The 12893-nt window shown below is 36.9% G+C and overlaps 1 protein-coding gene across 2 annotated transcripts in view; it reads right to left on the reverse strand.

The window, feature by feature from the left end:
- Positions 1-12893, reverse strand: part of CTNNA2 (catenin alpha 2) — a 447877-nt gene that overhangs the window by 3728 nt on the left and 431256 nt on the right. The window contains exon 18 of one of the 2 annotated variants that reach the window (XM_057369301.1): positions 11997-12140. The exons of the other annotated variant lie outside the window; for it this stretch is intronic. Within the exon in view, the coding sequence (XP_057225284.1) occupies positions 11997-12140 (144 nt within the window). The remainder of the gene's footprint in view (positions 1-11996; positions 12141-12893) is intronic. 2 annotated transcript variants of the gene reach the window in all.

Here is a 12893-nt window from a genome sequence, read left to right on the forward strand (position 1 = left end):
TGAATGCTGAGGAAAATTCAAAATTCTTGGAGAACCTAAGAATAACTGCACTAGACATGGTCACTTTATAATAATTTAAGTTGGAAAAGATCTGCCAGGAACATAATTCCAGGGTTTTCTTCCCCCTAGAGAAAATTCTTCAGGTTTTGAAGAGTTTTTGAGCTGCTTATCRGCTGTGCTGCAATTTTCCTGCACTATTTTGCAGAACTTTCCAGAATCTTGTGGAAATCGAGATTTCTTGCTTATTTTACATATACACATAATCTAAGTAAAATAACCAGCAATTGCAATAGCAAAMTAGCTGAAGAAATGGGAGAGAATAAAACTTGGAAATTTTTGTCTTTAATAGTAAAGCAATGAAAAGAGATGTTCCCTCTGCATTTCACACAGCTGTAATGGGGAAGAATTATACTTTATGTTTTAGAAAGGAGAAAATCTAACTTCCAGTCTTCATATTTATAATGATAAATGTACATAAAAAGAAAGGGAAATTGAGGAAAAAAAAAAATCTGCGTTTCCAGTGAGCAAGGATATGGAATGGGTAGTTTTAAAAGAGCTAGCTCCTTAAGAATGCTCTATATCATTACTGTTGATTTTAAAAAAAAACCTTGAAAAATGGGTGAAGACATCAAAAGAATTGCAGGTAGTTTCTAGTCTCRAAATACTTGAGCAATGTAAATAAAATGACCTGTGAAATGACAGGCCAGCTCAGCTGGCAGCACTCCCAAATTAAATGATGCAATATCTGTGAGAGGCTCCAGAAATAGAGGAAAGAAATGCAGTTAATGGCAAGCAAAGGGTTGTGTGGGTTAAAATATTTTCCAAGTAACCTACATCATATTTTGGTTGTGATTAAACTCTGAATTGCTTAAAATATTGCTGTGGGTATAATTGGATCTTTGAAAGGTCTTTTGCTTAGTAATACATGACASTTTGATTAAAAACTCAGTTGACAGAAAACTAACAAGGCACATACACAGAAGGATTCCCAATTCTCTAGCAGCTGCTTCCAGAAGTAYGTACACACAGAGAAAAAAAATCACTGCTCAACAGGGTCTTGGAGAAACCACTTGGTGGCTTCATAATATCAATATTTCTATTAAAAACTTGGGAAAAACTCGTTCATTTGATGAAATTTGCAGACAACAATTGGGAAAGTAGCAAATCATCCAGAGGGCAGGTGATTGATATCTAATTAGCTGCTAAAAGTCACAAATGTAGATTTTATTTTGGCCAGCTTCATAGCAGATGATACCTAATTATCCAATAAGGAACTTCATTCTCTGYAGGATCCCAGGCAATCACTCCTTGAGTACACAAAAATGAGGGGATTGATGAAATAGGTTCAATTATCACATTCAGTTTATCTGTATCCACAGTTATGGGATACTGAGTCCTCTTAATGCAAGAGCAATACTGAGGAACTAGGAAAGAATTTAAAGAAACTCACCAACAAAAAAACCCATCTTTTATGAAAAAGACTCAGCCAGCTCTGTTTTTCCCATTTCCAAGTGAATGACTAAAAAATAATTTGCTCAAAATCAGCAAGTACATGGTAACAAAGCTGATTGTATTTCAAGTTCCAGAGATCAAAGCTAAAACAAAACTTAATGGCTGAGAGGTGAAGCAGGTCATTTTAGTTATTAATTACCTGAAATTATTTATTTAGCAGTTATATTAATTAATCACAAGAACTCATGCAAGATTGATTCTATTTCTTGAAATCGTGAAATCAATATTGGATGGTTTTGCTTAATATRTATTAACTATTGGACATTTTTAGTGCACATCAATTCATGGAGCCCTGAATCAGTTCTGCAGGAAGACAGCTTAGATGATAACAACAGCCYCTACTGACCTTGAAATGTATAAATAAAAAAAAAAAAATAATATTAGGAGTTATTGATAAATAAGAATTTAGTCTGGTTCACTTTGTATAGATTGGGAAGGGAAAATGTCATTTATTTTGTTGAAATGTTGAAAAAGAACTTGCAGCCCCTCAAATATTCTTGGATAAGACTTGATTTACACACCTTTAGCAGGTGATTTAGGCACTGCCAAGCCCTGAAGGCTTTCTGTGAATTCTGGGTGAATTCTTTGCTTCTGCTTTCCAAAGGAAGTTCTCACTTTYCTGGACAGGTACAGTTGCTCTCATCAAAACCCAAAAGCCAATTAAAAGTCTCCAGAGCAATAAGGCTGCATGAAGCAATTATGAACCTGGATGGTAAATCAGAAGTATAGATTTCTCAGACTGTAATCTCATGCAAAGAACCTTTTCCTCTCAGCTGTGCTTAACAGCAAATCCATTCCTACCTCCACAAGATGTATGCAAAGAAAATATCTTATTCATAAAATTACATCTGATGTTTCTGTGGCATGTTTTATGCATAAAACACGACCCTGCTGGAGAGAGCCAATGCAAACATGGACTGTTTGCTATTCAGGTGCTCTCATCCCAATGGGAGGAGATATCTGCTATTGATCAGCACTGCTGTGCAATGGCTCAGGGTCTGGTTTAGTCARTCACCTCAAAAATGCTCACAGGGGATTTTGTTAACTACAGCCATTGTGAGAAAACTACCCTATATACTTGAAAATCTCTATTAAAAAAAAAAAAAAAATGGAATGTTAGGTGGTCACAATGCTATAAACGGATCTGTAGCTACACAGAGAATTATATTTGTCCTTTCCTAAGTATTTACTTTCACATTTGACTGCAATTAACTTAATCCTTTAACCATGATGAAATATTTAATTCAGTCTGGGGGTAGTTGTGTTTCATAGGTGCSCAATCCACTGAATAACCACCCTCATCTGCATTTTTTCCATTACAGGTAAGAAACCCAAGGGATTCCCAAACCCATTTGATTGTATTTAACAAAGGCTGCCATATCCAAGGACAACAGAGAGCATAGGAATTTAACAAGAACTCTGGTTCTTCTGTCTTCTATGGACTACTGCCATTTTAAAACACATTTCCAACTGCTTTATGCTCATTTGCAAAAGCAGGAACAAATAAAATACTCCCAGAACTGACATTCCCAACAAAAGATAAACAGACATAATGGAGATGCATTTCTATGTTTGCTTTACTCATTCCAGGTTATTTCAGAAGCAAAAGAATAAAAGACAAAATGAGATCCTAATTCATTTGCTTTGAGGAGAACACTTAATGTGAAAGCTCATATTTTAACAACTRAAATGGTGAAATGACAAAAAAGATAATTGGAATCACCTGAAAGTTAATGTTACCTAATTACTTTTCTGGAAAATAATTATTACTGGTGTCTCTCCAGCCTGCTGGTCCCAAAGGTGGAAAATACATTCTTTTATTTTTAATAATTAGTTTTTTTTCTATTTAATAAATGCAGTCAATAAACTATTTCCCCAATACTACTGCTATAAAACAAAAATTGCTATTTTTCTTGTAGCTACCAAATACAACGTAGGTTACTTCCTCAGTATTTAACAATTTATACTTTGTTGCATTCCTTTCAGAATTTAATGGGGCAAATGACTTTGATTCATAACAAAAAAATCTCTCAGAAATGTTGAATTTTCTTTTYTTGCTTCTTATTTGCCAYTTCACAGGAGGAAGATGCCAAACCWGYACAATTCTTACCAGACACCAGAAACACTGTAAGGACAAGCAATCCTATACAGAACTRAATTTTTAAAATTCAGTTGCTTCAGCCATCTTTTTCATGCTACAACACCGTCTCAGAGCTTCCAGAGCCTGTTGCTGAGTTAAGGTATTTGACAACAATCTGAATGCCAAAATACCTGCAAAAATTCTACTGGACAAGTAAGAAATCCTCAGTGAATAAAGCTAACGGAGTTTGTGTTTATACAACACATTATCTTTGCTAAGGTTGAATGCAGAGGAAGAAACACTTTCTACATCAACCTACAACTGAGAAATGTGGGAATGAGTCCTCTGCCACGATGGCTCGAGGGTTTTTTTCTTCCAAATCTTCTTTATTCTGCACAGAACTCATGTTTGGAGCATGATGCCAATGGTGTGAAGTCCCAGACAAAAAGCAGGATTGTCTAAAGGCCATCACAGCTCCAACACTACCCAAAACAAACTCAGCACAACCACGTTTAGGGCTTCAAAACCATTCTGCCCCATGGGATGGTCTGCTCTGAGTTCTTGGATGATTAACAGCAAAKAGAACTTTGTATGATTGATTTAGACCTAATATCCAACAAGATAAAATGTCTGCAATAAGATGAAGCCCAAACTCTGTCTGACAGGAGACGCAAACTCCAGCTATAACTAAAACTTTTTCATATTGCCGGGAGGCTGAAGAAAATTAGAGTAGGAAGTCTGTGAAAACTCATGATCAAGCCCAATAAAAAAGCAATTTGCACTAATTTACCAAAGGATTCACATGCCAGAAATCTACCCAAAACACAACATTATCTGAACCTGAGGTCACAGACAGAAAAACATGGACAGGCCTCTGTCAAAAGCATCAGTGCAAAGTTCCATTATCATACCCAATTGTAGTTAAATCTGAAAAAAAAAAAAAAAAGGAAATATAGGATATCTAACTAGTCTGAAATCTCCCTCTTCCCAACATGAGTTGTGATTTGTTTGTAATTTGAAGATAGAAACACATTTTAAAAGCCTAAAATAATCTTGTGCTCTTTCAAGCTGAGTATTAGAAGCAAAYCTTTTGTTCTTTATCTAGAGAACAGGTATAATAACAAGAAAATACATGTCTTTCTAACACTCTTACCTGAAAGGAGTCCAAATCACGTCTGGTTGGCTGGAAATTGTACTCAGKGATAAAATGCAGGAGACTTTGGATACGAAAAAAGAAATCAATAAAGCACAGAAACACTCTATGCTTTACACAGGAATGTGTTATCTCCTGCTATTGCTCCTGATTTTGTCACAAAGAAAACAAAATGAAAAGCAGCATAAAGCAGGATTTAAGACTGCAATGCCAAGAAATGTGCTATTTCCCCAAATTCTTTTCTAATTTGTGCAAGTGTAAGGGTTTTATCTGTGTGTGAATTATCTCCCTGTCTTCAGCTGTGAGGATCTGCCACTTTTTGAGGAAAATCTGCTCCTTCAGCTACTTCCCTATCTCTAAAGTCACATTTGCCAAATTAGCACAGGGACACTTTGAAGATAGGTGTTCCACTGGCAGGATGGCTTTTCTCAGGAAAGGGCTTGGAAATAAGGCATCAAATACATCAGAATAAATCAAATTTAAAAAAAAAAAAAAATCAAAAAAACCCTAACAAACAAAACAAACCAAACCAACCAACCAAACCAACCAACCAAAAAAAAAAACCATAAAAAACAAACCCACAAAATCCTGTTGTAGAATGGAAAATGACACCCAGACAACTCTTCCTTACTTCCTAACATTTGCCTGCTGCTCTTCATGCATATTTTATGTATTGAAGAACCAGATAAAGGCTTCAATCATTCAAGATATCGATCATTTCGGAGGCGCTAAAAGGCTTTTACTTCCTTGGAGTTATGGGTCCTTCTAATATTGCTCAGCTCAATCAAAGAAAACATTCCTTTCTCTGATTCCCCGAGAACTTTCCAGGACTTTACAGCAGAATGCAATAAAAAACAAAAACAAAACAAAWAAACAAAAAAAAACCCCAACCCAAAAAAAAAGAAATCTCCACAATAGTCTTCAAAGAAGAACCCCATTTCAGCTTTTCAGAAATATTCCAGCACTGACAGAGCTGGTTTAATCATATATAGAAAATAATTTGTAATGGAAATTCTCTAATTTTATACCAAATAAATTATTCATAAATAACTGTTCTATTTATTTGACCAACTCAATCAATGTTAAATAACATTCAGTAAGTGATAAAAGTTCCTCACTAAAAGGATTTTTTTCTTCCCTGGTCAATTACTGAACATACAATTTGTAAATGYATCTGTTCATTAGAGCTTTAACTTGAGCTAACACTTAATGTCATTAAAAACCATCAAAACAGGTAAAAATTACCTGTTCTTACTTACTGCAAGCAAATGAAACCAGAGCAAAACAGAAACATTTGTAAAGGCTRCTGCAATTCACAGTGAAAGAACAAGCAAAGATGACAGCAAATTGAGATTAAATTGGAATGAATAAAATCTGSCTCTGAATTCTAAAAGCTCATTTTTATTACTCATGTTTTATTGCATAAATATTCTTTTAGGATGAAGAGATCCTTCTGAGGTCATTTAGAGCAATGCTCTGTTGGAAATTGGAATTACGTGAGGTTGTTCTGGATTTTGCTCAGACTCAGAGCATGTCCAAAGATGGATAAAATCCCACATCTCTGGGCTGGAGAACTCCACCCTGCACTTGAGTTTTATTCCTTTTGACTTAATTTTTTTTTAAACTTGTATCTAATTGGGATTTCCCACATTACAACTTGTTCATTGACACTTTTCCTGTCCCTGTGACCATGCACCTCAGACAGGTCTGGGTCTGTTTCCTCTAAATTCTCCTTGTAGGTGTCTGTAGACATCAATATCTCCCCTGAGCCTTCTCTGCATACATGCAAATGTATCTAAGAGAGCTGTGTAGATGATGTTGGCAATCTCATTTTCATTGCTACAAGAGCATGTGTCTTATTCAAATGGAAAAAAAATAAGCAAGTGTAGAAATGGAGGAAAAAATAGTGAATTATTAAAATTTTTTGACAACTTTTCAATAGTTCATTCAATTTTTTTAAAGTCCTGTACTATTTTCAGARACTACTTCTGTTAGGGATTCCTAATTTACTTGGAGTCTCTTTTCTTTTGCAATTCTGCACTTTAGGTAGCATTTTTCCTGAGCAACAAATGCAGAAGTGCTGAAAGCCTCAATGATTCAAATAATCCAAATGGTTTCCTTTCACCTCATGACAACCATCCCTACACAAAGCAAATTAATTCAATCACATCTCCAAATCTTACCACTAATCCAGAATTTACGTAAAGGAGATGAAGGTACAGACTTKAGAAGAATGGTGAAATGAAAAAGCATTTGCAGTGGCTCTTTCCTTGCGAAGTTCTTATTTAAAAAGTGTACATTACTCATAATTACCTACAGCCTTGACTGCATTTAGGTGGCATCAGAAAAATTCAAGCTGATTGGCTTTAATATTAGAAATGATCMACCATGGCTGGTGTCACTTGAATCCCCAGAATTTTTTCAGATGCCTCTGACTCAACAATTTCTCTGGGAATGAAGGCAGGAAGAACAGAGCTGTTCCTTAAACCCACTGATTTGGTGTCTTTGGTGACCTAGTCAAAGTTTTCACAGTTCCTATTTCTATAAATTAAGTCTCACACTGYCTAATTCCAGCTGCTGGACCAAAAGATTCCAAACTCTTTTTGTGCTTGGTGAAGAAGACCAGGAACAATGGGGCACTCAAGATCTTTCTCTACGGACATGGGCCAGAGCATTTCAGCTTTTAAAGTCCAGAGATCCTAAATTGCACTGGGATCCTAAATATAGCACARTGAATCTGGGCAGATGCTCAACATCTGCAAAAAAAAAAAAACTTATCCTTGGATTTGGCCCAGCAGCCCAAGAATTCAAACCMCCTAATGAATGGTTTTGAGATGGTTTTGCTTAATTTTGGTCCCCAAAGTGTCAGATGGATGAAACCCACAAATTACAAAACTTATAAATCTCTTAGGTCTCCAGAAACGAATGAGATTAGAGCATAGAAMCAGTGACTTTTTATAGACAAATGCTCCTTATTTAACAATTTAAATATTTCTGTTCAGAAAAAAAAAATGAGGCAGCAGCTCAGTGCACAGAAAGTTGACATCACTTACAAATCAATATAAACTCTCAAAAGAACACCAAGGCTACAACTGTTGACTATGTATACATGGTTTAACTTCCTGTCATACTTCTGTGTTTTTTTTAAGGTATTACAAACCTAAACTGGCGTCAATGTCTACCTGAAACAAGAATATCTGCCCTCTTGAAATGGCTCTTGAATTCCACAAAAAYGAAGCCTGGAGTGAACATCTCAAATGCAGATGTTTACACTTGGCTGGATGAATCACTCTTCACACAGCAATTGAGATGGCAGCAAAAATCTCTTCATAATTCAATTAAAATCTTTCTGAATAATAAAATAATCAGTTTCTATTACACCAGAGACCCTAATTTCATCTGTTTGCACAGCTTGAGTGGGGCAGCCTCCCACTGTTACTGCAAGATTTCTTTATAACTCTATAGCTTTCAAACCATATTTAACTTGGATGAAGTCTTTCTCCTGTTTTTTTCTTCTTTGGGGTGGGGCAGTGTTTGTGATTCATTTGTTTTTGGGGAATTGTTTTGTTGGGTTTTATTTGTTTGTTTGTTTTGTGGGGTTTTTTTAGTTTTTTTAAAAATCTGTTTGGGGTTTTTCTTGTTTTTCTTGGTGGGTGTTTTTTGTTTGTTGTATTTTTTTTTTTTTTTTGGCCATCCAGAGTGGAAACTGAATTATCAACTGAAAGACAGAGAAACCCTGGTCTTGAAAATTAGCTGAGTCTTGAAGCAATATGTATAGTTTGAAACTCATCATGATTCTATAGATCCTTTCAGCCTTCAGCACGGTTCAGTATTATTTGTAGAAAGGAAATAATGACAATATTTACTTCTGTTTTCAGTTTTCTCAGGGTACACCATGTGTTTGCTTTGAGACACTCAGATGGGACCGACAGAAATCCAAAAGATTGTGATTTTAGAGAATCATCTTTAATGTCTTGGAGGATCAGAAAGTCCAGGGTGATAAGGCAGCCCTGGTTTCCTCCAACCTCCACACTCAATTCAGGTGCTCTTGGTGCATTTTTATTGTAAATTCAAAGGAGTTGAGGTGGAAGTTCGAAAGGATTGTGATTTAAATCAATGTGAAGTATCTCCAAAATGCTGTGCACTGTCATTGTGACTCCTTCTGCTCCAACARGATCAAATCCACAGCAATTGGTGTTGAGGAAATGGTGTTAAAGCAGCCCAGAACTGCAGTAAGAGAGGGCAGGGGGAGAAGTATCTCGTTGCCAGCTGACACCATTTGGGAACAGATGGTGCATTTCACAGCTCTCCCTCACTTCTCATATAGAAAAAGGAGGTAGGAACCAACCCACAAAGTTTTAATTCAACTTGTAAGAGAAATCAGCCTGGCAAATAGAGAAAAACTGGGAATTTCGCATGAAAAAAAAGTGCTTGATCCCTGTAGATGATCTTACATCATTAAAATATTGCTCACCCTTTGTCATGATGGCTGAGGAACAAATCTGTCATTTAAATGTTGAGCTCCTTAAATATATAGGTGCAAATACATATAATATACTGGATTTGTTTCAAGACAGTTATACACAACCTGCTTGCAACAATAAACCAATAAACTTCTTAAAAATACCATATCAAAAATTGACTTTCAGTTTGCTAATAATTTATGAAGACTTAACTCATCTAAATTAGCATGTATTGGAAGGAGTTGCTGAGATATTTGCTTTAAAAGTTTTCATATTAAACACTAAATAAAAGCAGCTGAAATCTAGGCCTTATATTTTATGTACATGTAAATAATATTAAACAAACATCATAACTGACTGAGTACAGATTTAAGCCTAAGCTGTAAAATTTAGGAATCTGTGCACTTCAGACATTTTAATATTTTTTTTTTAATCATAGCTGCCAGTAAAATAATTTAACAGGGGAATTAGCTCAGTAAATGTAACATTAGTCTATTTATTCTCCCAGTSCTAAGTTACTCAGCCAAATTCACAGCCTGGGGTTACCTGGACAAAAATTTGTTATTAGAATTGGCACAGACAGGTTTCAGGTTAATTATTGCAACAGTTCATGTAATTTGGAATATGATTCCCTCTCCAAACTCCCCACCATACAGAAGTCAGCCAACTGCTAATTTGCTCATCTTACAAGATAAATTTAGAATGCAAATTTCTCTGGATTCAGAGTAATCCGCTGACATCTCTGTTCCATGATATCCCCTCAGTGCTGATCACTGCMTCTCATTCACCATCATTACTGAGTGACACCAATTCTGATTCCCTCTTCCCAATCCCTACACCACTCTTAAAAAGAGTTTCTCTATGTCACCAAAATGCTTTTTGATCTCATCAAAATGAGATCAGGGCACTGTACAGTTACTCCTTGTGTTTTATCAATTCTGGGCAAAAACTAAAGGCTCCTGCATTATGCAACAATAATTATGTGCTAAGACAATTTGATAAACTCATCAGCAAAGGATGTGCTTAGGATCTAAATTAAATTTTACCTCCCAGCATTTGCCTCTGAAAAGAACAAACTTCAAATCATCTTTAAGAGCAGCAATTCCCATAAAGTTTTCCCAGTGAAACATTAGAGATYGACTAACCTGTTTTTCCTTTCCTGCTGAAAAGATTTAAGTTTGCTGGGGAAACTAAATCTGCTGGGCAAGTTCGTGGCTTTGCAAAGGAAGATTTGGAGAATTCAGTGTTTGGTTTACTAAAGGAATAAACAGTAGTGATAAAACTCCTTGTGCACATTATTCAAAGCTAGAAAAGCTACCACCTGTCAGGGAAAGGGAGACATTTTTATATTCTTTGTCCTTATTTTATTCTTTGACGGGGAGGGAAAAGATCATCAGTAAAAGTTTGAGTAGGTAGCTTTGTAAACAGGACTCTCACCCTCCCCAAATTCCATTTGGATTTCCTATGTGTTGATACAAAGAGCATCCCTGAGTCATCAGGGAGGAACATCTATCCATYACCAGGGCCCAATTCCCAGTGCACACCACTGCCCAGAAGATGGAAYGGCTGCATCCTCACCCAATTGCTCAAAGCCACCCAGGCACCTGAAAATAGAAGCACTTCATCAATCAGATCGTGGACCACCTCTGCAGAAAAGGCTGTGATTGCACTCTCCTCCTTTGATTTATAGAGGATGTGCTGCTGCCTTTCAGTGCCTCTCACTGGGATATGACAAGACCCCACACGAAGCTGGTAAAGAGCTTTAAATGAACAAGAACAGCAAGATTTGCAGTGTCCCTAGGGCCCCAAATCTTCATATGATCCTTCTTCTGCCCTTTAGTGTGAGAGCTCTGACATCTTGACAGCTTTAATAGATACCCAGGAGGCAGAACAAGAAAGGAAGGTCTTTGTAGTCCATCTTGTCTTTTTTAATATGCTGAGGGATATTAAAACAGTGAAGCAGTAATACCTGGGGCTCAGGGAAATGGGTAACAAGACAATGCCTTAAAGTAAAATCGTAATGTTTAGGTAGTGAGACAAAAAACACACCAAGAAATTCAGTCAGCAGCATCCCTGCCCATCTCAAGTTCTTATCAAAGGGAAAAGAAAGTAAAATGCTTTGATTTATAATTTCAAAGGCTAAATCTGAGCTACATTTACTCGGAGTTTCCTGCTTAATTCTATGTCTTCCACAATTTACYTTTGCATTTTATTTTATCTATAAAATAGGCCTTATAATTGGCTTATTGTCAATACACAGCTTCGTATATATTATGGATAAAGTGAATAAAAACAGTAATAGAGAATATATTTAAAAAATCCTGTCCCATATAGTAAGCCATTATCAACAGTTAGTAATGATAAATAAATAAATAACACCATCTATCTTTAATCATAAAGAATTTCAGTAAAATTATGGCTCAGCGTCGTAATTAGATATTTTAATTAAATTAATGGAAGTTTAGCAACAGAGTTCAAGGGGACCAGAGCCTGCCTTTTCACAGGGTAAGATAAACACTGAAGGATGAGTTCAACCATCAGTGAATGGACCACCTCTGCAGAGAAACGTGGTCATTGCTGTGCAGGTGAAGTTAACTCTGGGACTTCAGGACAGGGAGGAAACTCTTGGCAGGTGACTAAGACAACACATGCAATTAACTCTGTGATTCCTATGGTTAATTTAAAAAAAAAAAAAGAGAAGCTATCAAAAAAAAAATCCCCCATTCTCACAAGTCTTCCCTCCACCCCCAGACCTCTGAAGACATAGATGAGACAGGAGGTTACTCACCGTTGAGGAGTCACCGCTTCCAGTCTCAAGCGTAGCTCCCTCAGCACAGGTGGGTGGGTGGGTGGAAAGTTGACTAGCCCTGCCCCCATCTATGACATCACACTCTACCTCATAAAAGGTAGTGAAAGTGCTCTGAACTCCAGTCTGATTTCCGAGAGATACAGAAAAGAGATAGTGAGAGAGAGAGCAAGAGAAAAATTGCGCCGTAGCGTAGCGGTGAGGAGAGAGGGGAGCGTGTGCTGAAGGAGCTATGCTTGGCCAAGGACACAGGGCCTCCTCCACGATGAGTAACCCCAAGGGATGGGGGTTCCTCCCACTCCTTCCCACAGCACAGAGTCAGCCTGTCAGCCCTACAGGGCTTGCTCATTCAAAAAGGGAAAAAAATTAGCACCTTTCGATGACAATCAGACAGGACGGAAAGCTCCGTTCCCAATTAAACGCTGACTGACATCAGATTGGGCAGGAGGTTGGTTAATAGATTCCCAAATTACTCTATTTTATGTGTTGGTTTGTACAGCCAAAATGCAAGCAGCTAAAATTCCAGGGGCTGCAACAGGAATTACAATTGTGTCCCCCCACGTGGAATGAACACCCAATCCACATCTCTGTATTGACCCTTGAAAAGAATAATCCAAAGGGTTACACCACTCCTCCTACACCACTGCATGGAGGGGGTCAGGAAAAGAATTTTGGTTTTTCTTGCATTGAAAATGAGGACTGACAAACTGTGCTGAAAGAACAAGTGAGGGAAGTATAACAATTCTGGGCATACATTTATTTACAGAGCACACTTTCAAGTTCCAGAAAATATCAATAAAATTGCAAAGAGGTGATTTTTTTAAAAGATGTACATTTTTAGACAATGACAGCCTTACAGGCTGAGGCTTTTTTTTTTTT

The sequence above is a fragment of the Malurus melanocephalus genome, unplaced genomic scaffold (assembly GCF_030028575.1).
Source record: "Malurus melanocephalus ecotype Western Australia unplaced genomic scaffold, MMel_1.1 scaffold_107, whole genome shotgun sequence".
In the NCBI taxonomy this organism is placed as follows: domain Eukaryota; kingdom Metazoa; phylum Chordata; class Aves; order Passeriformes; family Maluridae; genus Malurus; species Malurus melanocephalus.